General features: G+C 33.5%; 1 protein-coding gene across 1 annotated transcript; it reads left to right on the top strand.

The window, feature by feature from the left end:
* Positions 1-6,689: 6,689 nt before the first annotated feature.
* On the top strand, positions 6,690-16,516 carry LOC125498665 (uncharacterized). The gene is made up of 6 exons (XM_048646916.1): positions 6,690-6,959; positions 13,425-13,673; positions 13,814-14,367; positions 14,694-15,144; positions 15,333-15,538; positions 15,673-16,516. The coding sequence occupies exons 1-6, from the start codon at positions 6,690-6,692 to the stop codon at positions 16,514-16,516; spliced, it is 2,574 nt and encodes an 857-aa protein (XP_048502873.1).
* Positions 16,517-23,971: the final 7,455 nt, after the last annotated feature.

Genomic DNA, 23,971 nt, shown 5'->3' with positions numbered 1-23,971 from the left:
TCTATTTTAGGAAGTTTTAAATTAGATGTTACACTTTTATTTTGGGTAATAACTTCTATCTATCTCTCTCCTATCACATGTTCACATGGGACCCTTTTGTTTTTCATTCTCTCTATCTCTCTCCTCTCCAAAAATCACCTAGGAGTCCGTGATTTGAAAAGTGTAACATCTAATAAAAAACGGAGGAAGTATATTTAAATATGTATCACAAGTTTTAGATAAGAGAATCAGAGTTTGGTTTTGGATGACCAACCTAAATGATTATATTATGTAAATTATATATAACTTTTGCTACATAATTCGAAATAATATAATTTTTGTATCATTGGATAGTGCCCGAAATATGCTTCGAAATAACACCCCTTCACAATATATTTCTACAACTCATGAAATAGAGAGGGACACGTGAGATTCTCATGTCATTATTATTTATTATAAATATTTTTAAAAAATACAGTTCTGCATATAGTTCAATACATAAAAAAAGTTTTGGATAGGGAAAAAAATTAGTTGTTCGTTTCAAACAAATACCCTAAATTATTATATTATATAAATTAAATATAATTTTTTTCCCACCTAATTCGAAACATTATAAAAAATTATAACCATTGGAGAGTGTTTGTAATATTATTTTATTGTAGTTTAATTTGATTATTCACAACTTTTTTCAATGTGATAAACGAACATGTATCAGAACATACTTGTAATCCCCTATATTTTTAAGTTATTTAATTAAATAGTCTTAATCATTTTTGAATTATTAAAGCTATTTAATTTTAGTATTTAAGAGCAATAGGGTATTTTGGTCATTTTACCAAAAGAGTATTTGAGTATAATCACAAAAAAGTATTTTAGTCTTTTCAAGAAGTATTTTAGTAATATTAGTGAGAAGATTATTTTGGCAATTTCATTATCAAATGTATTTTGGTAATTTTATGTAGGGGTGTTCATGGGTGGTTAACCGTCCCGAAACAATATTTCGGTTCGGTAACCGGAAGTTTCGGTACGCTCTTTTTGCGAACCGTAACCGTTCAAACTGGTTACCACCTAAGCGGTTACCGTTTTTTTTGGTACGATTTTTCGGTTAACCATTAACCGTTGTTTAAGTTATACTATTATGTTTTACTTAGTGTACATATATATTTTCAATTTTTTTTGCATATATTTTAATATTATATATACTCTAATATAAAATATATTATAAAGTGGATAATAAATCAATTGGAAAACATAACTAACACTAAGAATTCACTTCATTTCCTAATTACAGTGTTTATACTAGTACTAGAGTTTCTAAATATTTACATACTTCCTCTAATTGTTGTAACTTAGCAACAAATATTAGAATTACTGTAATTGTTTGAAAATGTTTCACAACAATTAAATAGAGAAAAAAAGATTTCGGTATTTCGGTTAACCGTTTTCTCAAAAATCATAACCGTAACCGTACCGTTTAACCGCTAATTTTTTCGGTTCGGTAACCATACCGTTCAAACTTTTTTTTGTCGGTACGGTAACCACCCATTTAGACCGGTTTTTCGGTATTTCGGTATTTTGATACGGTATTTCGGTTTCGGTTTTTTATGAACACCCCTAATTTTATGAGTAAGGGTATTGTAGTCTTTTAACCAAAAAGACTACCACTATAAAAGGGGAAATCCTAGTTTCTCCATCATTCTAGTAGCCATCATTTCTCAAAAAGGAGTCAGATGGGTTTTCCCTCTCTCAAAACCTAGTTCTTCTTCTTGGAAATTTTTCAAAGTTTCAAGTTCTAATCTAGTTTTATTTTGATAATTGTAGGAGGATCTTTCAAATATCAAAGGGAAGCAAAAAGGTTATATCTATATCTGAAGCTAGCCCTTGCGTTTTCCAGTCATCCCGCGGTGGTGGGGCGCTGGCTGGGAACCGGCAAGTGTGGCCTGGCCCACTGTTGTGCCAGCAGTAGTAGGAGCCGGCTGGGCACGACGAGTGCCTCCCTACTCACTGCCATGACGGTGGTGGCGCAGGCAGTGCTCGTTGTGGCCGGCGGTGAGTGTTAGGTTTTGGGTTGTGGTGTTCGAACCACTTGTAAAAAAAAAACATTTTTTTTTAGTTATTATTTATTAATTAAATTTCTGTAGAATTTAAATTATAAAATTATTAAGTTTAGGAAGTTTTAAGTATTAGATTATAGTGGATTTTGCATACTAGTAAAGGTTTCAAGTTTATGACCCAAAAATAGTTTTTAAAGCCTTTTTAAAGAAAAATCATCTTTGTTATTATTTTTAATTATTAGTAGCCTTGAATCATTCTTGGTAAGTACTAATTGATAGTACTTTGCTCTTGGTAGGTTTCAAGCATAGTAGAAGCAAGTGAAGCTTTTAATTGTTGATATTTTTTTGTGTTATCAAGGTACATACACTTTGACCTTTGACTTTAGTGGTTTTAAAGGGTTATTTATTGAGCATGAGGAGTACGGAAAGGCTTATGCCTTATAATTGTTTGAGTATATGTTGAGAACTTCGAAAGGAAATTATGAATGAAACTTTTGAGTTATTCCTATATTTCAAAAGCATGTGATTAACGATTATTGCTTTTGAGCATCACTAAAGTTATGTAAAGTTATTCTTGAAGCTAGGACTGGCATGAGAATATTTTATTGAGCAAGGTCTCATTAATTAGAAGTTATATATTTACTGAGCAAGGTCTCATTAATTAGAAGTTATATATTTTATTGAGGAAGGTCTCATTAATTAGAAGTTATATATTTTATTGAGCAAAGTCTCATTAATTAGAAGTTATATATTTTATTGAGCAGTGTCTCATTAATTAGAAGTATATATTTTATCGAGCAAGGTCTCATTCGAAGTTATATATTTTATCGAGCAAGGTCTCATTCGAAGTTATATATTTTATTGAGCAAGGTCTCACGAGAAGTTATATTTTGTTGAGTAAGGTCTCACAAGTTTTAAAATTATTGAGCAAGGTCTCATAAGTAGTTGAGTTATTGAGCAAGGACTCAATTGATTGGATCATGGATCCTTAAGAAAGTAAAAAAAAGACTCAAGGAGTCATTAGTAATAAGATGAGCAAGGTCTCAAAGGATTTAAAATTGAGTGTTTATGGTGTTCGTTGCATTCACTTGTTAAAGAAAGATAAGAAATTAATTTATTTGCTAGATGTATTATTATTGTGATTGTGTCTCACATAATAGGCTTTGGTAATAAAACTCTGGGCATGGATCCCCCATGAGTATTGAACATAAGAGGGGAGTTAGTGTGGAACTACACTCCTGCATATAGCTTAGCATGATGATGCTGATGCTTTTATTTTATCGAGCAAGTTTATAGAATTCCAATTATCAAGATCTTTGAATGGATTATGTGTCACTCTAATTCTTTATTTCTGAGATGTTGAGTCTAGAGGCTCACTCTCACTCTCTTTCATTACTAACAAGCGTAAAATTTTCGAGTCAAGTATTTAAAGTTCATGGAACTTTAGTAAGGGGTGTGGAATCTTTTACAATAAGAGGTGTGAAATCTCTTACACGAGGATGAGTAGCCTGTATGATTCCAAGAGGAGGAAGGTGCCCGTTCATTGCCAAATAATTTTAAAATAAAGAAAGTATTCAGTAAGTTCAGTTATGTGCTTATCGCATGTAGAGTCATAAGAAGAGCAAGCCAAAGTTGTTGAGGATTGCATGCATTATTATTTGCATTAGTTTAGTTGTGTTATGTACTCATCGTTATGGATGTATGTGTTTGTTTGTTTTCTTTTGATTGTTTTTCCTCAACGATCCTGTAATGACCCATTTGGCGAGCAGAGTTGAAGGAGAAGTTTCAGGTACAAGTTCTTGATGTGGATGGGAATCATTAGCATCCGGATGGGATTAGTGGAGTTGGTGAATGACTACGATATTGAGATCTTCATCTTTTTCTCTTCGAGATAAAGAAGCATTTTTATCTATGTATCGATAAATAGATAAAAGTGATGAAAGCATTTTTAAAGAAGAATTTTTAGTATCTTATGTTTATCTCTCAGGTTCTATTTATGGATACATAGATAAAAATGCTTCTTTAAATGACGATGGATAGGCCTATGCATTATTTTGCAGGTTGTTGTTGTAAGCATTGACCCTCGTCGAGTGTACATAAATACTCTTACTGATGTACCATTCAATACTAATGTACATAAATACTCGTCTTTGAATGATGATCCTGTTAGACAGTTCACCTTTGGGGTAGGGGAATAAATATGTTATGATTTGGACATTTGGTCATCTGCTATTGTGAAAGTTGTTACTTGACGTACAAGGGAAAATCAATTGCAAAATCATTAGTGGGCTGGTGTCGCTGTCTTGTTGATCCTCTTATATGCTATTGACAAGTCCCTTAGCTACAAATGGATTTTCAAAAGTTATCAGTACCTTGCTTCTTGTTAATCTTGTTATAGGAGGTTAATTTTTGTTGTGGTCTTCTTGAACCTATGTAAATCTACTGAAACATTTTATTTACATGTGGATTCCTGTTTCCTGTGATGTTTTTGAGATTTTTATCAGATTCCCAGTGGCTCTTATACAGAAGCAAGTGGTCTTATTGTGTTTAATGTATACCCTTTTATTGATGATAATGTATTAATAAATGACCTTCGCATTATGCAGAAAGGGTTTACAATATTAGAAGGTCGTAAACGTTATATCTTATCGCGAGCTGCTATTGCATTCTGCATTTTTAAAGATATCAAGAAGATCAAAAAGAATCCCGAAATTAGATGGAATCAAATAGAGGTATCTGACTTTCATTTCATTATTTTGGTAACACAAAAATATTTTTCATTGTCTATATTAAAGTATTGTGATTTTTGTGTATAGTGCCCTCGTCAACCGCTTGGTACTCTAGACTGTGGATATTATTGTGTGTCGCTACATGCTTGAGACGGTACAGTTGTGAGACGACTAGTTATTCCTGATAAGGTACTTGAACATTAGTTATAATTTGGTTTTTTTTTTAATTTCTATATGATTACGAATCTTTTAGACTGTAGATTTGTATCTCTATTATATTAGAGATATGAAGAGCAATTTGGATAAATTGGTTGAAAGTACTTGATTATTATTTTATATGTGAATGATCTTGCCACAATTATGATAAATTAATTTGTGCATGATTAATTATAAAGTTTAATTACTTTTCAAGTTTTTGTATATGAGTACTTATTTTGTAATTACCTTTATTGTAGTACTATCAAGGCATTGGCCCAAACTATTCTCAGGACAAGATTGATGAACTCAGGGAGTTGTGGATTACATATGTCGGAGATCAAAACGAAGCACAAATGATGAATGAGTTATAACTTTCCGCCTAATTTTTTTAACCTTAATCCACTTTTGGACATACATTATATTTTTGGATTTGGATATTGATATCATGTGGATGTGGCTATATATATGATAAATTTGATCTTGTTTATGATTTAGATTAATATTGATATGTATATATAGTAGTTTTTTTTAGAAGTTCAGATTTATGAATATTAGTTGAATTATTTTGTAATATATAGAATTTTGGAAGTTTGGAATATTAATTCAATTTATTGGTTAAGATCTTATGGGTTGAGTATTAATTATACAGCAAATACAAGTATTGTACCGTCAATGTTTGCGTGTTGCCTAATATATGCGTAAAATGATAATTTCATTATTTTTTTAAAAAAAAAAATATAATAGATAACAGTTATAGGAATATATGTTATATATATTATAGGAAAACATAACAGTTACTCAAGATAAGTGTTATATATAAATAGCAAACATAACACTTATTTATAAAATGTGTTATCTAATGGCATAACGTGTATTATAAATAACTGTTATGTTTTCTCTAGCAAACATAACACTTTCGTCAGGTGTTATGTTTACTTTACATTACATTGACTTGGATAACACATCAGAACTGTTATCTAAAGCCTTATTTAACAGTTATCTTTGCCCTTTTTTGTAGTAGTGAACATGACTTATTTTATCCACCCTGGAGGAGATAAGTTGTATAAGGACTTGAAGCTAATGTTCTGGTGGAACAATTTGAAGAGAGATGTAGCTGAATTTGTTGGTAGGTGTTTGACTTGCTAGAAGGTGAAGAGCGAACACAAGAGACCTCAAGGGACGATTCAACCATTACCAGTGCCTGAGTGGAAGTGGGATGACATAGCAATGGATTTCGTCGTAGGTATTCCCAAGACAGCGAAAGGATTCACCAAAGTGTGGGTGATCATAGATAGGCTAACTAAGGTAGCAAAATTTGTTCCAATGAAGGACAATTGGTCGATAGAACAGTGTGGTAAAATATATGTTGACCAAGTGGTGAGGCATCATGGAGTTCCTTCCACTATTGTGTCTGATAGGGATTCAAGATTCTTCTCTCATTTTTGGAAAGCATTGTAGAAAGCTTTTGGGACCGATGTAATTAAGAGTACATCCAGCAACTTATGGTCAATCAGAGAGAACCATTAAGACTCTCGAGGACATGTTAAGGTCGTGTGCCTTAGATTACCCTAAGACTTGGGATGAGATGTTGGCTTTAATAGAATTCTCATACACTAATAGCTACCATTCTAGCATTAAGATGGCTCCTTTCGAAGCTCTATACGGTCGGAAATGTCGCAGTCCGTTATGCTGGAATGATATTAGCGAGACAGTTACTTTGGGACCATAAATGATTGAAGATACCGTGAATCAAGTGAGATATATCCGTGAGAAGATGAGGGCAGCCCAGGATCGTCAAAAGGCCTATGCAGATCAGAATAGAAGAGATAGTGAGTATCAAATAGGCGAGAAGGTCTTACTGAAGGTGTCACTTATGAAAGGGATGATGTGTTTTGGGCAAAAAGGAAAGCTTATCCCGAAGTTTATAGGTCCCTATGACATTATAGAAAGAATTGGAAGATTAGCTTACCGTTTGGATTTGCCGAATAACTTGGAAAAGGTGCATAATGTGTTCCATGTATCCCAACTAAAGAGATATGTGCCCGATAACTCTCACGTATTAGATCCCGAGATTATAGAGTGGATGAGATGCTTTCTTTTGAAGAGAGACCAATGAAGATCTTGGACTCTAAGGTGAGGAGTACAAGAAATAAAGATATAAAGATACTCAAGGTTGTGGTCTAACCAGCGTACCGAAGAGGCTACATAGGAGACTGAAGATGAGATGAGAAAGAAGTATCTTGAGCTCTTCGACTAGGTGAGTTGAGTTCCGGGACGTAACTCCTTTAAGGGGGTAGAGTGCGGGCGTGCATTTTGCTAGAAATTAGTAAGAATTTGTTGCATTTGTGCACGATTTTTAGAGTTTCAAGGAAAACTTTTCAAGCGAAGCAAGAATTTCATAATTTAAACATTTAAGGCAAAAGTTTTATTTAGTAGCGTATTATTTGGCTACTTGTTTCACTCAGTAGTGTATTATTTGGCTATGTTCTATTTAGTAGGGTATTATTTGGCTACTTGTTCTATTTAGTAGCGTATTATTTGGCTACTTGTTTTATTTAGTAATGTATTATTTAGCTACTTGTTCTACTGAATAGCGTATTATTTGGCTACCTGTTTTACTTAGTATTATTTGGCTACTTCTTAAGAAAGAACTATATTAGGGCGTAATGCTCATGAGTTTTCAAAGTTGAAAGTTTGGATAAGAAAAGAGGTTTTTGTTTAAGTTTCGGGACAAAACTTCTTTTAAGGGCGCTAGACTGTAATCCCTCATATTTTTAAGTTATTTAATTAAATAGTCTTAATCATTTTTGAATTATTAAAGCTATTTAATTTTAGAATTTAAGAGCAAAAGGGTATGTTGGTCATTTTACCAAAAGAGTATTCGAGTATTTTCACGAAGAAGTATTTTAGTCCTTTCAAGAAAGTATTTTATTAATATTAGTGAGAAGATTATTTTGGCAATTTCATTATCAAATGTATTTGGTAATTTTATGAGCAAGAGTATTGTAGTCTTTTAACCAAAAGACTACCACTATAAATGGAGAAACCCTAGTTTTTCCATCATTCTAGTAGCCACCATTTCTAAAAAAGGAGTAAGATGGGTTTTTCTCTCTCAAGACCTAGTTCTTTTTCTTGTAAATTTTTCAATGTTTCAACTTCTAATCTAGTTTTATTTTGATAATTATAGGAGGATCTTTCAAATATCAAAGGGAAGCAAAAGGGTTTCATCTTAATCTGATATTAATTTGTTTCCCCCTTTATTTTTCTCTCTCTCTCGGCCCTTGCGTTTTCCGGCCACCCCGCAGTGGTGGGGCACCAGCTGGGCACCGACAAGTGTGGCCTGGCCCATTGTCGTGCCAGCATTAGTAGCAGGCGGCTGGGCACGACGAGTGCCGCCCTGCTCACTACCGTTACGGTGGTGGCGCAGGCGGTGCTCATGGTGCCCCCGGTGAGTGTTAGGTTTTGGGTTGTGGTTTTCGAACAACTTGGAAAAAATATTTTTTTTTAGTTATTGTTTATTAATTAAACTTCTGGAGAATTTAAATTAATAAATTATTAAGTTTAGGAAGTTTTAAGTATTAGATTATAGTGGATTTTGCCTACTAGTAAAGGTTTCAAGTTCATGACCCAAAAATAGTTTTTAAAGCCTTTTTAAAGAAAAATCAGCTTTGTTATTATTTTTAAAGTGCTGATTTTTAATTATCAGTAGCCTTGAATTGTTGTTGTTGGTAAGTACTAATTGGTAATACTTTGTTCTTGGTAGGTTTTAAGCATAGTAGAAGCAAGTAATGCTTTTAATTGTTGATTTTTTTAGTGTGTTATATCAAGGTACATACACTTTGACCTTTGACTTTAGTGGTTTTAAAGGGTTATTTATTGAGCATGAGGAGTAAGGAGAGGCTTATGCCTTATAATTATTGGAGCACATGTTGAGAACTTAGAAAGGAGACTTGGAATGAAAATTTTGAGTTATTCCTATATTTGAAGAGCATGTGATTGACGATTATTGCTTTTGAGCATGATTAAAGTTATTTAAAGTTATTCTTAAAGTTAGGACTTGCATGTATGAGAAAATTTTATTGAGCAAGGTCTCATTAATTAGAAGTTATATATTTTATTGAGCAAAGTCTCATTAATTAGAAGTATATATTTTATCGAGTAAGGTCTAATTCGAAGTTATATATTTTATTGACCAAGGTCTCACGAGAAGTTATATTTTGTTGAGCAAGGTATCACAAGTTTTAAAGTTATTGAGCAAGGTCTCACGAGAAGTTATATTTTTTTCAGCAAGGTATCACAAGTTTTAAAGTTATTGAGCAAGGTCTCACGAGAAGTTATATTTTGTTGAGCAAGGTATCACAAGTTTTAAAGTTATTGAGCAAGGTCTCATAAGTAGTTGAGTTATTTAGCAAAGACTCAATTGATTGGACCATGGATCCTTAAGAAAGTAAGAAAGGATTGAAGGAGTCATTAAAGTAATAATATGAGCAAGGTCTCAAAGGATTTAGAATTGAGTGTTTATGGTGTTTGTTGCATTCACTTATGAAAGAAAGATAAGAAATTAATTTATTTGCCAGATGTATTATTATTGTGATTTTGTCTCACATAATGGGCTTTGGCAGTACAACTCTTGGGATGGATCCCCCATGAGTATTGAACATAAGGGGGGAGTTAGTGTGGAACTACACTCCTGCATATAGCTTAGAATGATGATGCTAATGCTTTTATTTTATCGAGCAAGTTTATGGAATTCTAATTATCAAGATCTTTGAGTGGACTAGGTGTCACTCGTATTCTTTATCTCTAAGATGTTGAGTCTAGAGGCTCACTCTCACCCTCTTTCATTACTAACAAGTGTAAAATTCTCGAGTCAAATATTTAAAGTTCATGGAACTTTAGTAAGGGGGTGTGGAATCTCTTACAGTAAGTGGTGTGGAATCTCTTACACAAGGATTAGTAGCCCGTATGATTCCAAGAGGAGGAAGGTGCCCGTTCATTGCCAAATAATATTAAAAGAAAGTATTCAGTAAGTTCAGTTATGTGCTTGTCACATGTAGAGTCATAAGAAGAGCCAACCGAATTTGTTGAGGATTGCATGTGTTATTATTCGCATTAGTTTAGTTGTGTTATGTACTCGGCGTTGCTGATGTATGTGTTTATTTGTTTTCTTTTGGTTGTTGTTTTTCCTCAACGATCCGGTAATGACCCATTTGGCGAGCAGAGTTTAAAGGAGAAGTTTAAGGTACATGTTCTTGTTGTGCATAAGAATCATAAGCATCCAGATGAGAGTTCTAGTACATGAGAACTTTCTTAATAAATTTATTTTGGATTATACGTTTGACTTCACTTGACCACTGGGGTCAAGGTTTGGCTTGTTTTGAATATGGGACTATTATGGGATAGTTTCCGAGTTTGTAGCTCATTTACATACTTTCTTATTTCAGTTTATTTACAGTATTTCCAGTTTATTCTAAAAGACTTCCACTGTATTCTCTGATTACTAGCCTTACGTATTATCATGCATGGCATAAAATACTATCGTAATTTCTCCTAGTTTATATAAGGAGGGGTTATGGGGGTGTTACAATACTAAGGTTGATGTTATCAGATTTTATATGCTAATATCTTCAATATATACGTAATTTATTGCAAAACATGACATTGATAAATTGGATGGTATAATCCTATTTCTTTAATATATTTAAATTACAAACATATTCTTAAATAATGTATCTAATAATAATGACATATTTCTAAATAAAAATAAACCGATGAGATGATTATCCCTAATGAAACAAACGACTGCTACAAACCTTTTAATAAATAAAATGGTAAATTATTCGAATCAACAGATACGACAATTATAAAAAGGCAAAAAAAAAACTATACTCTTATTTTTCTTGGTATGCTTATGGATTATTAATGTCTGCTCTTTGAAATTATAATTGCAATTGGAAGTTTAGGTAGAAATAAACTTTATATGTTCTTACTTTGTATTGTTTGGATTGCTTTAGTTATATCACTTTAATTTTGAACCGAAAATATCTCTTTTTAAGCATTTTTTTTAAAGGTTTTATGCATACTTTACATCTTATTATAAGTTAGGCAATTTTAAGTTTTCTTATTAGTTATTACACATAATTGATTAATTGTAGATCAACAAGGAATCGAATATTTTAAAGTAAGTATTTTTGATAAGTTAAGGGCATAAAAATAATTTTCGTAACCATCGGAGAGTGCTCGAAATATGGTTTGAAATAAGTTTCATGGTTTTTCAGCTTATGAAAATTTATTTATCTAGAGGAACAATAACATATTATTTATTCTTTATTTTAAGTATATATAAAAATAACTATAAAAGCAACATATTATATGTGACCACAACAATTATGTCTCTCAAAATCATACTTTTAAAAATGAGTTATAAAAAGATAAAAAAAAAATACATATCCATAACTTTGAACCTATAGCATACCATGATGGAATTGCATGAAAAATCAAATGAAAGTTTGTCAATAACATTGCAGAGGTACTCCTATTATGCAATTAACTGATTATTTTACTCCTAGAATATTTATTGGATATAATAATTTACATTTTTTTTTCATATATCTATATATCAAATCTTATTCTTTTCTCCATTAACTTAATTATACTAAAACTAATTGGGAAATCAAGGTTCTAGTTTCTAGATTGTAGAAGGTCACGGATCATAAAAAAATGGGAAGTTTGATAAGTCTTGGTATGGTCATGATTGATGAAAAGGTATGTTTCTCTTAAATAGTATTTTGGATTATTAATAAAGATTAGTTTTATATTTAATTAATTTTATTCATGATGACATCATTATGATCTTCTTCTTTGGCTTTTCCATCTTTCATTCTATATGCATTAGTGTTTATTGCTATATTTAAAAGTCGAATTTGTGGTTGACACTCTTGTTTTTCTATTCTTTACGTCGTGCATCTATTAAGTTATTATCCTATACTTTCTTAATTAAGGTATCATTTGGATATTTTTTTATGTTAAAATTGTGTTAGCTATTCTTAGTCATACCCATTAATGGTGTACCATTTAATAATAGACTTAGTTACAATATTCAATTAAATATTAAGAATATAAAATTTATATATTACAATAACTAATCTAGAAATTAGTGTATAATGACAAATACTTTATCCGTTCTTTTTCTACTGCAACAATGGATTTGGGTATGATTTTTAAGGAAATAAAAAAAAAAATGGATAGTTTAGCATGGAGGTATCACATAAATTAACTAGAGTAAGGGATAAGTAAATGCTTAATTAATAAAGCAAATGCAACTTTATGAGTCAATTTGAGTAATTAATGATGGTTTTATTAACATAAAGTAAATGTAATATTGTCAACTATAGTTGTTTTTATAAGAAAAGTATAATGGATTGGTTCCAATAGATGAAACTATTCAAAGTGGTATTCCTGCCCAAAAAGCTATCTAGGTGCACGATAAGATGTTTGACTGTCGTGCGCACCTGAGCCCAAATGGGCCATAAAAAGAAGGCAACGACGTCGGTAAATGGCTCGCCGGCACCGGAATCGTCTTCAGGCCTCAGTAAAAGTCCGCTTAGAGCTGGAGATTTAACTCCTGAAGCTCAAACCAATGGAACAGTAACTACGAACAATAAGGAGAAGGATTCACGACCGATATCTGAAAGTGGTGCTCCGGTGGCTGTTGCGCAGCATCAAGAAGCACCTAAGTAGAGTTGGAAGGGATTCACTAGTCAGAATCGAATAGGGGAGAGAGGTATGGGTTTAATTTTTGTAGCACCAGTTGTTGTTGAGGGTAGACAAGTTGCTAAACTGGATAAATCTAAAACTGAAAGATTAATTGAACAATGGATTAATGCTTTGATAATGTATGTGGGGGAAAAATCATACTATTAATATGATTGTTGCGTATATGAAATGTCAATGGAGCTTAACGGTAGAACCTAATATCTACAAATATGATGAAGGCTATTTTATAGTAAAACTGGGAAATTAAGAGGATAGAGATGTTATTCTATATGCTGGGCCACACTTGTTCTTTGGTAAACCTTTGATTATCAAATAGTGGACAGTTGATTTTGATTTTCACAAGGAAGTCTTGAAAGTGATTCTAATCTGCGTTAGGCTACCTAACCTCCCTCTCAATTGCTAGAGTTATAATTCACTTAGTAGGATTGGAAGTTTGTTGGGTTTGCCTATTTATGCAGATGAGTGTAGTACTAAGGTGCTGAGGGTTTCTTTAGCCAGGATATTAATAGAAATGGATTTCACAAAGGAAATCCCTAAAGAAGTGGTTGTAGAGGACCCAAATGGAAGATTGTTTAAGCAGAAAATCATTTATGATTGGTTACATGCTTACTGTCATAAATGCCAAATGCTTGGCCATAACTGTGACAAAATCATTCCTAGGAAGCCTATCAAGCAAGTGCAAAAGTAGGTGCCAAAGAGTGCAGTGCCTCCTCCTAGTGCAACAGAAGAAAACACTGATAATATTAGGGCTCCTCCTTTAGTTGTAAATCCTAGTTCTACTGGTGATCCTACTAAGGAAGTGGAGCTAAGTATTGCAGAGACACTGACTCCTGTTACTACCCCTGAACCTGTTCAGGGAGGAGAGGAGGAGGAACCTTGGAAGGTGGTCACTAGGAAGTCTAAAGGGAAACAAGTTTCATTTCATTCAGCTAGGATGGTCACTTATTCTCAAGACCCAGGTAGAGCTCGGGGTGCTAGGGGACCTGATCCCTATTTATCCTGATGAATCTAGTTGCCTGAAATGTGAGGGGCCTTAATGACCCTATTAAAATAAAAGAAACGAATGTTTTCTTACAGCAACATCACGTGGAAGTTTGTGCTCTTTTTGGGACTAGAGTGAGGGAGCCTAAAGCTATGGCTGTTAAGAAGAAGTTTGGAGCTAGCTGGAGTTGGGTTAGTAATTATGATTACTTTCCTAGAGGTCGAATTTGGATAGGATGGAAGCCTGGAGTATTTAAAGTATCTGTGACTAGAATGACTGAACAATGTGTCATAGCTCAAGTTACAAATCAAGTAAACGAACCAGCATATACACTTATAGCTATGTATGGGCTACACTCTATAGCAGATAGAAGGCAGCTTTGGCTAGATTTGAGAAGCATGGTGGAGGAAGAAGTGTTTCCTTATTTTATAATTGGTGATTTTAATACAATCTACCAAGCTATAGACAGGGTTAATGGAGCTCTAGTTAGTAAAGCTGAAACTAGAGATTTTTCAGAATTCATTATGGAAATGGGTGTGATGGAAGCTCCTTGTACTGGAGCTTTCTACTCTTGGAGCACCAAAGCTATTGGAGAAAGAATTTCTAGTCGAATTGACGCGGCTTTTATCAATAAGGATCTCTTAATCAAGTAGCTAGATGTTTTAGTGAAGTACCTTCTAGAGGGGATTTTAGACCATACTCCCTTAGTGGTTGCATTTTGTTCAAGACAAGAGGAAGGTGAATGAGTATAGAAGTAGTGAAGAGATTCAACAACATCCTGGCTGAGGATGTGAAATTCTTAGACATTGTGAGAGTTGCTTGGAATTCTACTAGTGACTAGTTTAAGCTCAAGAGTGTGTGGAATAAGCTTAAAGCAGTGAAGAGAGCATTGAAATCTCTACATAAAAATCAATACTCCCATGCTCACCTAAAGGTGAATGAGTATAGAAGTACTCTTGCTGATGTTCACACCAGGCTGGCAAGTAGCAATGAAGCTGAGTTTCAGCTAACTGAGAAGGAGGTGGGGGAAAGGCTAAGGCACTGGTCAAGTATTGAAGATAACATCTTAAGACAAAAAGCTAGGATTAGCTGGATCAACCTTGCTGATTCTAACACAAAGTTTTACTTTAATGTTGTGAAAATAAGGAAGGCTAGGAATGCTATCTCTGTAATTCAGAATTCTCAAGGTGAGATGTTGACTAGAAGAGAAGATATCCAAGCTGAAGTGGTGGACTTCTACAAAAATCTCATGGGTACTTGTGCTAGCAGTCTTCTTGGTATTGATCTGCACACCATAAGATCTGGGCCCCAATTGGGCACTGATGCTAGGGCAATGCTTAGTGGGCTAGTCATTCATGATGAAATTGACCAAGCTTTATTCTCTATAGATGATAATAAAGCCCCTGGTATAGATGGGTTTGATGCAGTGTTCTTTAAGAAGAGTTGAGAGGTTATCAAAGCTGATGTGTATGCTGGTGTTGAAGAATTCTTTCAAACTTCATTTATTCACAATCCTGTCAATAGCACAACCCTTACTTTGGTGCCTAAGGTTGCTCCGGCTTTTCAAGTAAAAGACTACAGACCAATTGCCTGTTGTTCAATTGCAACTCACAGGCAGGGTTCATCCCAGGGAGGACTATTGCAGATAATATTCTGCTAGCTACTGAATTGATTAAGGGATACTCTAGGGCTCATGCATCTCCAAGATGTGTTATAAAAGTTGATATCAAAAAAGCCTATGATTCAGTGGAATGGAGCTTCTTGGAGAGGGTACTGGTTGAGATGAGCTTTCCTAATGTGTTTCAGATGGATTATGACATGTATGAGGGGTGTCTCCTACCCCATCATGTTAAATGATACACCTTCTCCATCATTTCAAGCAAAAACAAGGCCAAGGCAGGGTGATCCTCTTTCCCCCTTTTTTGTTTGCCATTTGCATGGCATATCTAAGTAGGTGTCTTGGGGAATTGAAGAATAATCCTGATTTTAATTTTCATCCAAAATGTGAGAGGTTGTCACTTACACAACTCATGTTTGCTGATGACTCGTTGTTATTTTCAAGAGCTGATGTTAGCGCAGTCACCAAAATCATGGTTGCCTTTAATAAATTTTCCTATGCTTCAAGCTTGGTGGCTAGTTTAGATAAGAGCAATATCTACATTGCTTGGGTTATGGATCATGAAGCAGGTCTCCTTGCTGAAACTGTTCCGCTTCCAATTGGGGAACTACCTTTTAAGTATTTAGGAGTTCCTCTTGCCTCAAAGAAACTGAATTTCTCTCAATGTAAAATCTTGGTGGATAAGATTACAAAGAGAGCTCAAGGGTGGATAGCTAAGAATCTCTCTTATGCTGGTAGACTGCAACTTGTGAGAAGTATACTGAGTTCAATGCAAAATTACTGGGCTCAGTTGTTCTCTCTTCCAAAGAAGCTTCTAAGAGCAGTTGAGGCTGTATGTAGGAAGTTCTTATGGACTGGGAAGACAATGGAGTGTAAGAAAGCACCTGTAGCATGGAACACTTTTTACATCCCAAGAGTGGTTGGTGGCTGGAATTTGATCAACATGGAAGTGTGGAACAAAGCTGCCATTTTGAAGTTGTTGTGGGCTCTAGCTTTCGAGGTTGATAAGCTATGGGTTCAATGGGTAAATGAGTATTATATGAGAAGAAGTAATGTGTATACTGTTGTTATCAGTAATAGTATGTCTAGGCAACTAAAGAAGATCCTTGCATCTAGGGCTACTCTTCAAGATATAGGAGGATGGAATGCAGTTCTTCATTATGGCAAATATAGCATTTAAAAGCATATAAGTTACTGATGGGGCCCTTTGAGAAGGTGTAGTGGAGTAGACTCATGTGTAATAACAAAGCAAGTCCTAAAAGCAAGTTTCTGTAATGGCTGGTGCTTTAGAACAGGTTGCCTACTGCAGATAGACTTAGCAAATGGAACATACCATGTTTTATAATTTGTAGCCTATGTGAAGCTGAGGAATTGAGGATGAATCCATTCAACATCTGTTTTTTTTACTTGTGCTTATGCTGTAGCAATGTGGCAAGAGCTTCATGGAAAGCTTCACTGGAATTACCAAGCTATGTCATTCTGTGAAGAGGTGAGGAAGGCCAAGGTCAAGGCTCGTGGGCAAACTAGACAAGCTAGGATATATATGTCAATCTATTTACAAAGGCTATTTATGCAATTTGGCTTCAAAGAAACAACAAAGTGTTTAATGATGCTTTAGTTCCTACTCATGAACTAGTCAAGGAGATTGTATTTAGAACAACTTGTAATTGTCCTGAGAATGAAAGGACTTTATTAGTTGATTAGGCTGGTTCTTAAGTAAGGATGGGGGCAGTTGTTGTATTGTGTAGTTGATTCTGGTTGTAAGAAGCTGTGTATGGCTTCTCTAGTTTTTTTTGGTTATTAATGATAACTTTGAATTGCCAAAAATTAAAAACTATTCAAAGTGGTATTTGTTTTAATAGAAAGATAACGAAGGAAATAAATACAATGGAGTTGAAAAATCTCATTTCACAACAATACAAAACCAATATTGTTTGACAAATTTTTTTTGAAAAGTAGAATAAACAACAGCCCGTGCAACACACGGGTTTCAAAACTAGTATAACTATATAAAGCAGTGTACACAAAGCAGATCACGATGTCGCGACATTTGACATTTTTATTGGATGTCATTTGTCGTGCTTATTAATTGTCATATCATTGTTTTCAAAATAGATAGTGTTTCAAATTAATAAAAATGCATGTATAAAGTTTAAGATAAAAATAAATCAAGTTTGGTCCAATGAAAAACTTAAGTATAGTAAATCGATTATAACTTTTAATATATATTTCGAAAAATTATAATTTTAGTAACATTAGAAATTTTTAAAACAAGATCCACTTATAATATTTTTCAACTCTAATATATAAAGTAGAGTACACATAGATGATCACGAGGTCGTGACATTTGGCATTTTTATTGGATGCCATTTGTCACGCTTATCAAGTGCCATATCAATATATTTAAAAATAAATAGTGTTTCAAATTAATAAAAATAAATGTTTAGGGTTTAGGATAAGAATAAAAATAGAGTTTGGTTCACAATGAGAACTTAAGTATAGTAAATCGATTATAACTTTTAATATATATTTCGAAAAATTATAATTTTGGTACCATCGCTATTATCTTTTTTTTTGCTTTCCCATCTCCTATCCTATATGCGTTAGTGATTATGTGCTATATTAAAAGTTGGATTTGTGGCTGACACTCATATTTTTTCTCTCTTCTTGTTGTCCATCATTTATTAAATTATTACCCTGTACTTCTTAAAGTATCATTAGAGTATTTTCCATGTTAAAATTATGTAGCTATTGTTAGTCATACCAATTATTGAGATACTATTTAATGAAGACTTAGCTAAAATATTCAATTGAACATTAAAAATATAAAATTTATATACTAAAATAACAAATCTATAAATCAAAGTATAATGGCAAATACTTTCTCTATCTTCTTCTACTGCAATGATGAGTTTGGGCATGGTTTTTAAGAAAATAAAGAAAAGGTTAGTTAAGCATAGATGGATTAACTAGAGTAGGAGATAACTAAGTCCTTGATAAAATAAACGCAACTTTATGAGGCAATTTGAGTAATTAATAATGATAGTTTTATTAACATAAAGTAAAGACGATGTTGTCAACTATAGTTTTTTTTTACCAAAAATGGAATGATTCTGATAAATAAAACTACCAAAGTGGCAATTGTTGCAATAGAAAAAGAATGGAGGAAGTATATAAATACAATGTTGTTGAAAATTTTTATTTAACAACAACAAAAAACAACAATATTAACAAAATATTTGAAAAAATAAAAACAACAACCCGTGCAATGCACATGCTTCAAAACTAGTACAAGTATATACTTGCAATTAATGTAAATGTAATTCTTGTACTATCTTCTACTTCTTAGAACTTCTCTCTTGCAATAGTTTATAGAGTATATGTGGAATGTGAAAAATCTAGAGTCCGATCTACTTTGTCGAACTGAACTGGACCAAAAAAATGTTTGGATTGGAATGAGTTTCAATTTTTTGAGTCATGGATTTGGACTCACCCCTTTAGATTCCAATAAGTCAAATTCATCCAAAAAGTATTTTGACATACAATTTTTAACTGGAATAATACAAACTTTGGACCTTTCTCTCGCAATAATAATACAAACTTTTGATTATTTTTTAATAATACAAACTTTAGGCCGAAATTCCTCCAGTAGGTTAATAGCGATTGGTAACTTGCTGTAGGAGGTAACCAAGCTGACGTGGCCCCAGCCCTTCCCTGCCTATACACCGCATCCCTCCGACAACCAACCCCCCATCTCTGGCCCCTCCCCCACACCGCACCCCTCCGACGACCACCCCTGGCCCCTCCCCCACCCCTAAACCACACCGCACCTCTTCGACAAGCGACCCCCATTTTTGGTCCCTCCATCACCCCCGAAACCACACCGCAGCCCTCCGACGACCATCACCTTCATCATTTCTTCAACATCTCTAGTCAACTCCGACGCCATTCTCGATCGCTCGAACTCAAATCCTCTCCCGCAGAACAACAAGTCGAATTATCGCAGACGCAAATCGAAGCGGAAGGAATCAAACCCTAGCTCACCATCACCACACGAAATCAATACGATCTTCGAAAATGGCGGTCATTTTGATATTATCGGCAAATTGAAGGAGGAGGAGACGTCCTCGTTGTCGACGATTTCGCACAGTTACGCGGTCTTGGGAAGTGGTTTCGTGGTGGTGAGTTTGAGGCGGTTTCTTGGTGGGGGAGTTTGAGGCGGTTTCGTGGGTGGTGAGTTTGAGGCAGTTTCTTAGGTGGTGAGTTTGAGGCAGTTTCGTGGGTGGTGAGTTTGAGACAGTTTTGTGGTGGGGGAGGGGGTGATGATGGTGGTTTCATCCGTGGGGGTGGGAGTGGGGGTGGAGCTGTGGGAGGGGGTGGAGTTGTGGAGGTGAGGGTGGGGGAGAGGGTGGGGGTGAGCCGTGGAGGTGAGGGTGGGGGGAGGGGGTGGGAGTGGGAGTGGGAGTGGGGTTTCACATTTTCAGTTGGTTGGTTAGGGGAAGAAGGAAGAGATTTTGGAGTTAAAAAAGAAATCTACCTGTTTTACAGGTTAACGGTCAACTTGACCTATTGGAGAAATTTTGGCCTAAAATTTGTATTATTAAAGATAATCAAAAGTTTGTATTATTTCGAGAGAACGGCCCAAAGTTTGTATTATTCCAGTTAAAAAATCCTAAATATTATATTCAATCTGAAAAATTGGACTCATAAAATATTCCGACATTTTTCTTTTGAAATTTTAGATATTTTAACATTCCTGCTATGGGCCATAATTTGCACTTAACCTCCAACATTCTAAAGTGATAAGTAATAATTGAAAAGGAAAAAGTTACTTTAACCCTTTTAGCGCCTTTTATATACTGCAATTTTTTTAGACCTTAAAGATGTTGAAATTTACTTTATGATGAAATGGATGTAATGAGTCTAGATTTTTCAAATTTCAATAATTCAATCGTGAGAGAACATTGTGAACATTAATCATCAAAATTTTAAAATATTATACAATAATCAGGCTGAATTTGGACTCAAGAAAAAAGTTTCGGACTGGATTGGACTTGAAAAAGTTTTGGATTGGATTTGAACTCAATTACTCGAGTTCAAAAAACTTTAGAACGAAATTAGATTTGACAAAGTTCAATCTAGTTTCACCACTAATAGTTGTATTTTATATTTTGGTAATTTTGTCCTCAAATTTATTCTCAATTAATGCCAAGTCATTCACACACATTTAATTTTCGTTATAACTCTTAGATTTTCATGTCTCTTATTTAACCTTGCCTTCTTTACTAAATATTTGAAGATAAATAACTAACTTTTTCATTACAGAATTGACCATGTCGTATCCTTTTTCAGACAATTAATTGTCATCAACCACATCTAGAGATGTTAGGCTCCAAAACCATGATACCACATCGCGTACTAGTTTTCATTAAGTAACAATTTTACTTGACTAAATTTTAAAGTTCAATATTCCATTCCAATAACAAAAAACAAAAAAAAGTTCGTAATTAACTCTGGCATTCAAAGCAATCTCCCAATTCAGTGGAAGCCATTTCACTTAATTTCCCAAATTCTTACTCATATGACTATCAAACCTTTAACCTCTAATTCTTAACATTTACCTCCGAATAGCTCGATAACCTGTATAACTTCCTAATTCCGCAAATCAAAACTCGAATCTCGGAGCTTATCAACCAATATAATTCATATATGTTTAACTCTTAAACAATCTCATAAACCTATCTCAACTATAAATAAACTATGTTGTTTGATTATATTCTCCATAAATTAGAATGGGGAATTTGAGTTATCATGTGAAATAGAAAATGTGAGTTGATTAGTGAAATAGTTCATATATAAAGGTTTGTGGTTAATTCATGAAAGAATTTAGAAAGTATAGGAAATCAGTTTTCTTATCTGAAATGTAGTGAGAAAATTTGTTAATTATTAGTATTGTTGTTGAGGTGTATTATAAATATGGATTCGCAGATCTCGGAGAAATTAAAGGAGCTCAAAGGTTCTGGGTTATTGGATTTGCATCGTTAGAAATGGGTTTATGTTGAGGTAACATTTATGTTCAGCAAAATGTAATTAAGTGCCCGAATATGTTTTAATTGTATTTTTGATATCGTATATCATTTATAGTCATGACCATGGTTATGGATGCATCTTTATGTTTGGATTTGTGGAATATGATTTTGTTTTGTTTTTGGAATTGTTCGAAAATATTCATGTTCTTGGAATATGATTTCAGTATGATAATCAGAAAAGGATTTTGTATTTTCTTTAGCTCGCCTAGCTTATGAACTGAGATGAATAGTGGACAAAGTACAAGTGGAGGGAAATGATTTAGATATGAGTTAAAAACAGATAAGATCGAATATTGTGTTGTGTTATATTATGTTAACTTTTCGACTAGCGATTTCTGTTAAGTGATTGAGCTACACTAGGGATGTAAAAGGATAGATTCTTTTCCAAATAATTTTCAAGTTTGTTTCTTATATGAAAAACATTTACGAACCAAAACCGTTTTGACGGGTTGAAGTGAAGTTACTGAGCTTTACACTCATTTTAGTTTTGCTTTTGTTTTCTATTATCTTCTTTGCAGGTTTGTGTTGGAGGCTCAAAGTGGATCTTAAGCGAGAGTTTGGTTATAAATTTTAATTAGATTAGTAACTCAGAAGTTGTATTTAGAAATATTCAAGTCTTATTTGAGAATTAAGCATATTATTGTTTTAGGAATCGAGTAAACTATTATGTAATATGTTATTTGGTTTCGAAGCTATTGTATGTTGTGGGCCTTGACTCACAAGTCCAGGATTGGTTATAGATTATATGTTTCCGCAATGAATAAATATAAATTTGAGGTTCATGAATGATAATTGAAGTTTATGAGTGTCGTTAAGTGTGATTAGCTAGCAGCTCAGAACTCAAATCACATAATACAACGTCTTTCACACTTCCATAATTCTATATAAAACTTATATCGCAAATCCTTTAAAAATTATTTTATAATCGAAATCATAACTGAAACACCTTTGATAAAAAATTCCGTTGTTTTCCATGAATCTTTCAAACAATTATAATCCAGATCAAAATCGATTTCATAAAAGAATACTAAATTGGGATTTCCTAGATTCATAAATCAACAATCTCGGTGTGAACAACTTACATAAATAAAGATGTCGAAGATTCTAGCTCCAATACTTAATAGCAACGGTTACTAAAAACAATGCTTTACAACAAATCCAATGTTTTATAAACTTAGTTCGAAGACAAGTTCATATAACAATGTCACAAATTTATACTCTTAAGAAGTTCTCGTGCCTCTCGACAATGCAACTCAACGATAATACAAAACATAACTTCATTTTATAAACTTTTTACAACTCACAATCAAAAGTTCAATTATTAAAACTTGGCAAATAAACATAATCATATGAAATACCAATTTCCAGTTCGAAAGTGGATGGACATGTGTGTACCTCTTCTATGCTCGATTCCATAATAATATTCAAGAGTTCTGTTGTATAATATGAGCACTATAGGGGTGAATTATAGTGAGAATATAAGCGTAACTTTTTGCGGAATTAAAAGCTAGCCGGGGGACCCACAATGGAATCACAAGAGATTTTAGCGAGCTAAAACTTCCTAGGCCCAATTAGGAAGAAACAACCTCGATCATAAGGGATTTTAACTCAAACTTTCCACTATATTAGGCCAACAATGACTCTGTTACAAACCTATTAATTCTCTAGAGCCACAACCCGGTTGCTAAACTCAAGTTCCCAACAACAGTTCCTTCTAACTGTTGTTTCTCTCAAACTTCACTCGAAGTTACCTTCTCTTTCCTTTTCTCTTACTTCACTCAAAGCTTTCTTACACTTACATGAGTTAACTCAAAGCTTTCTCACACTTACATAAGTTAACTCAAACCCATTAAGCAAACAAATACAATTTTTGATAAAAATGGAAGAGTAAAAACAAAAGATTGTAAGTATGAATTCTCTTGGGCACACGACACTGACACTTAGACAACTTATGATATTAAGCTATGTCAGACACAAATTGATGATGTGACTTCTAAAATTTAGACACAAATTAAACTTGGGATTAGGCGCCTATTTATAGAGTAAGCAACCATGAATTAATTTACCACTAAGTAACCCACTAATCCCATGATCTCCACTAATAAACTTTACTTGGGACATAAGAAGCTAACCACTAACCTACTAAATCATTTAGAACGTGTAACAACGCAAATTATGTGATAAGTGGTTACTTGGGGAATAATTAAACAGTTGAAAAATAATCTAATTTAGGAAAAATATGTTTTCCACTTATTTTAAATATGCCCGAAAAGAAAATCAGATTTTATTAAAAAAAACAAATCCGTGTTATTTAAAATAGGAAAGATAAGATTTTAAAAAATAAAATAATATCTTTTTATTTATTTTCGAATGAAAATAAACTAATTAAAATCTTTTCCTAACTAATTCCCTAAAATAGTAGATCTAGGCCTAATTAAACTAGGACTCCTAAATTCTTATTAAACGCTTAACAATACTTAGGCGTTTAACATTTATTATGTTCAGGTGTTCCTAATTTTAGTTTCTACGTCAATTCCTAACTGAAG

This window comes from Beta vulgaris, chromosome 6 (assembly GCF_026745355.1).
Source record: "Beta vulgaris subsp. vulgaris cultivar EL10 chromosome 6, EL10.2, whole genome shotgun sequence".
In the NCBI taxonomy this organism is placed as follows: Eukaryota; Viridiplantae; Streptophyta; class Magnoliopsida; order Caryophyllales; family Amaranthaceae; genus Beta; species Beta vulgaris.
The sequence above is the reverse complement of the archived record's forward strand: the minus strand, read 5'-3'. Positions and strand labels throughout refer to the sequence as shown.

Coding starts and splice junctions, on each gene's coding strand:
- LOC125498665 (XM_048646916.1), top strand. CDS start 6,690: ATGATTGAAGATACCGTGAATCAAGTGAGATATATCCGTGAGAAGATG. Junction 6,960..13,424: donor TGCCGAATAACTTGGAAAAG/GTGCATAATGTG, acceptor GTGCAAAAGTAG/GTGCCAAAGAGTGCAGTGCC. Junction 13,674..13,813: donor CATTTCATTCAGCTAGGATG/GTCACTTATTCT, acceptor GTTTTCTTACAG/CAACATCACGTGGAAGTTTG.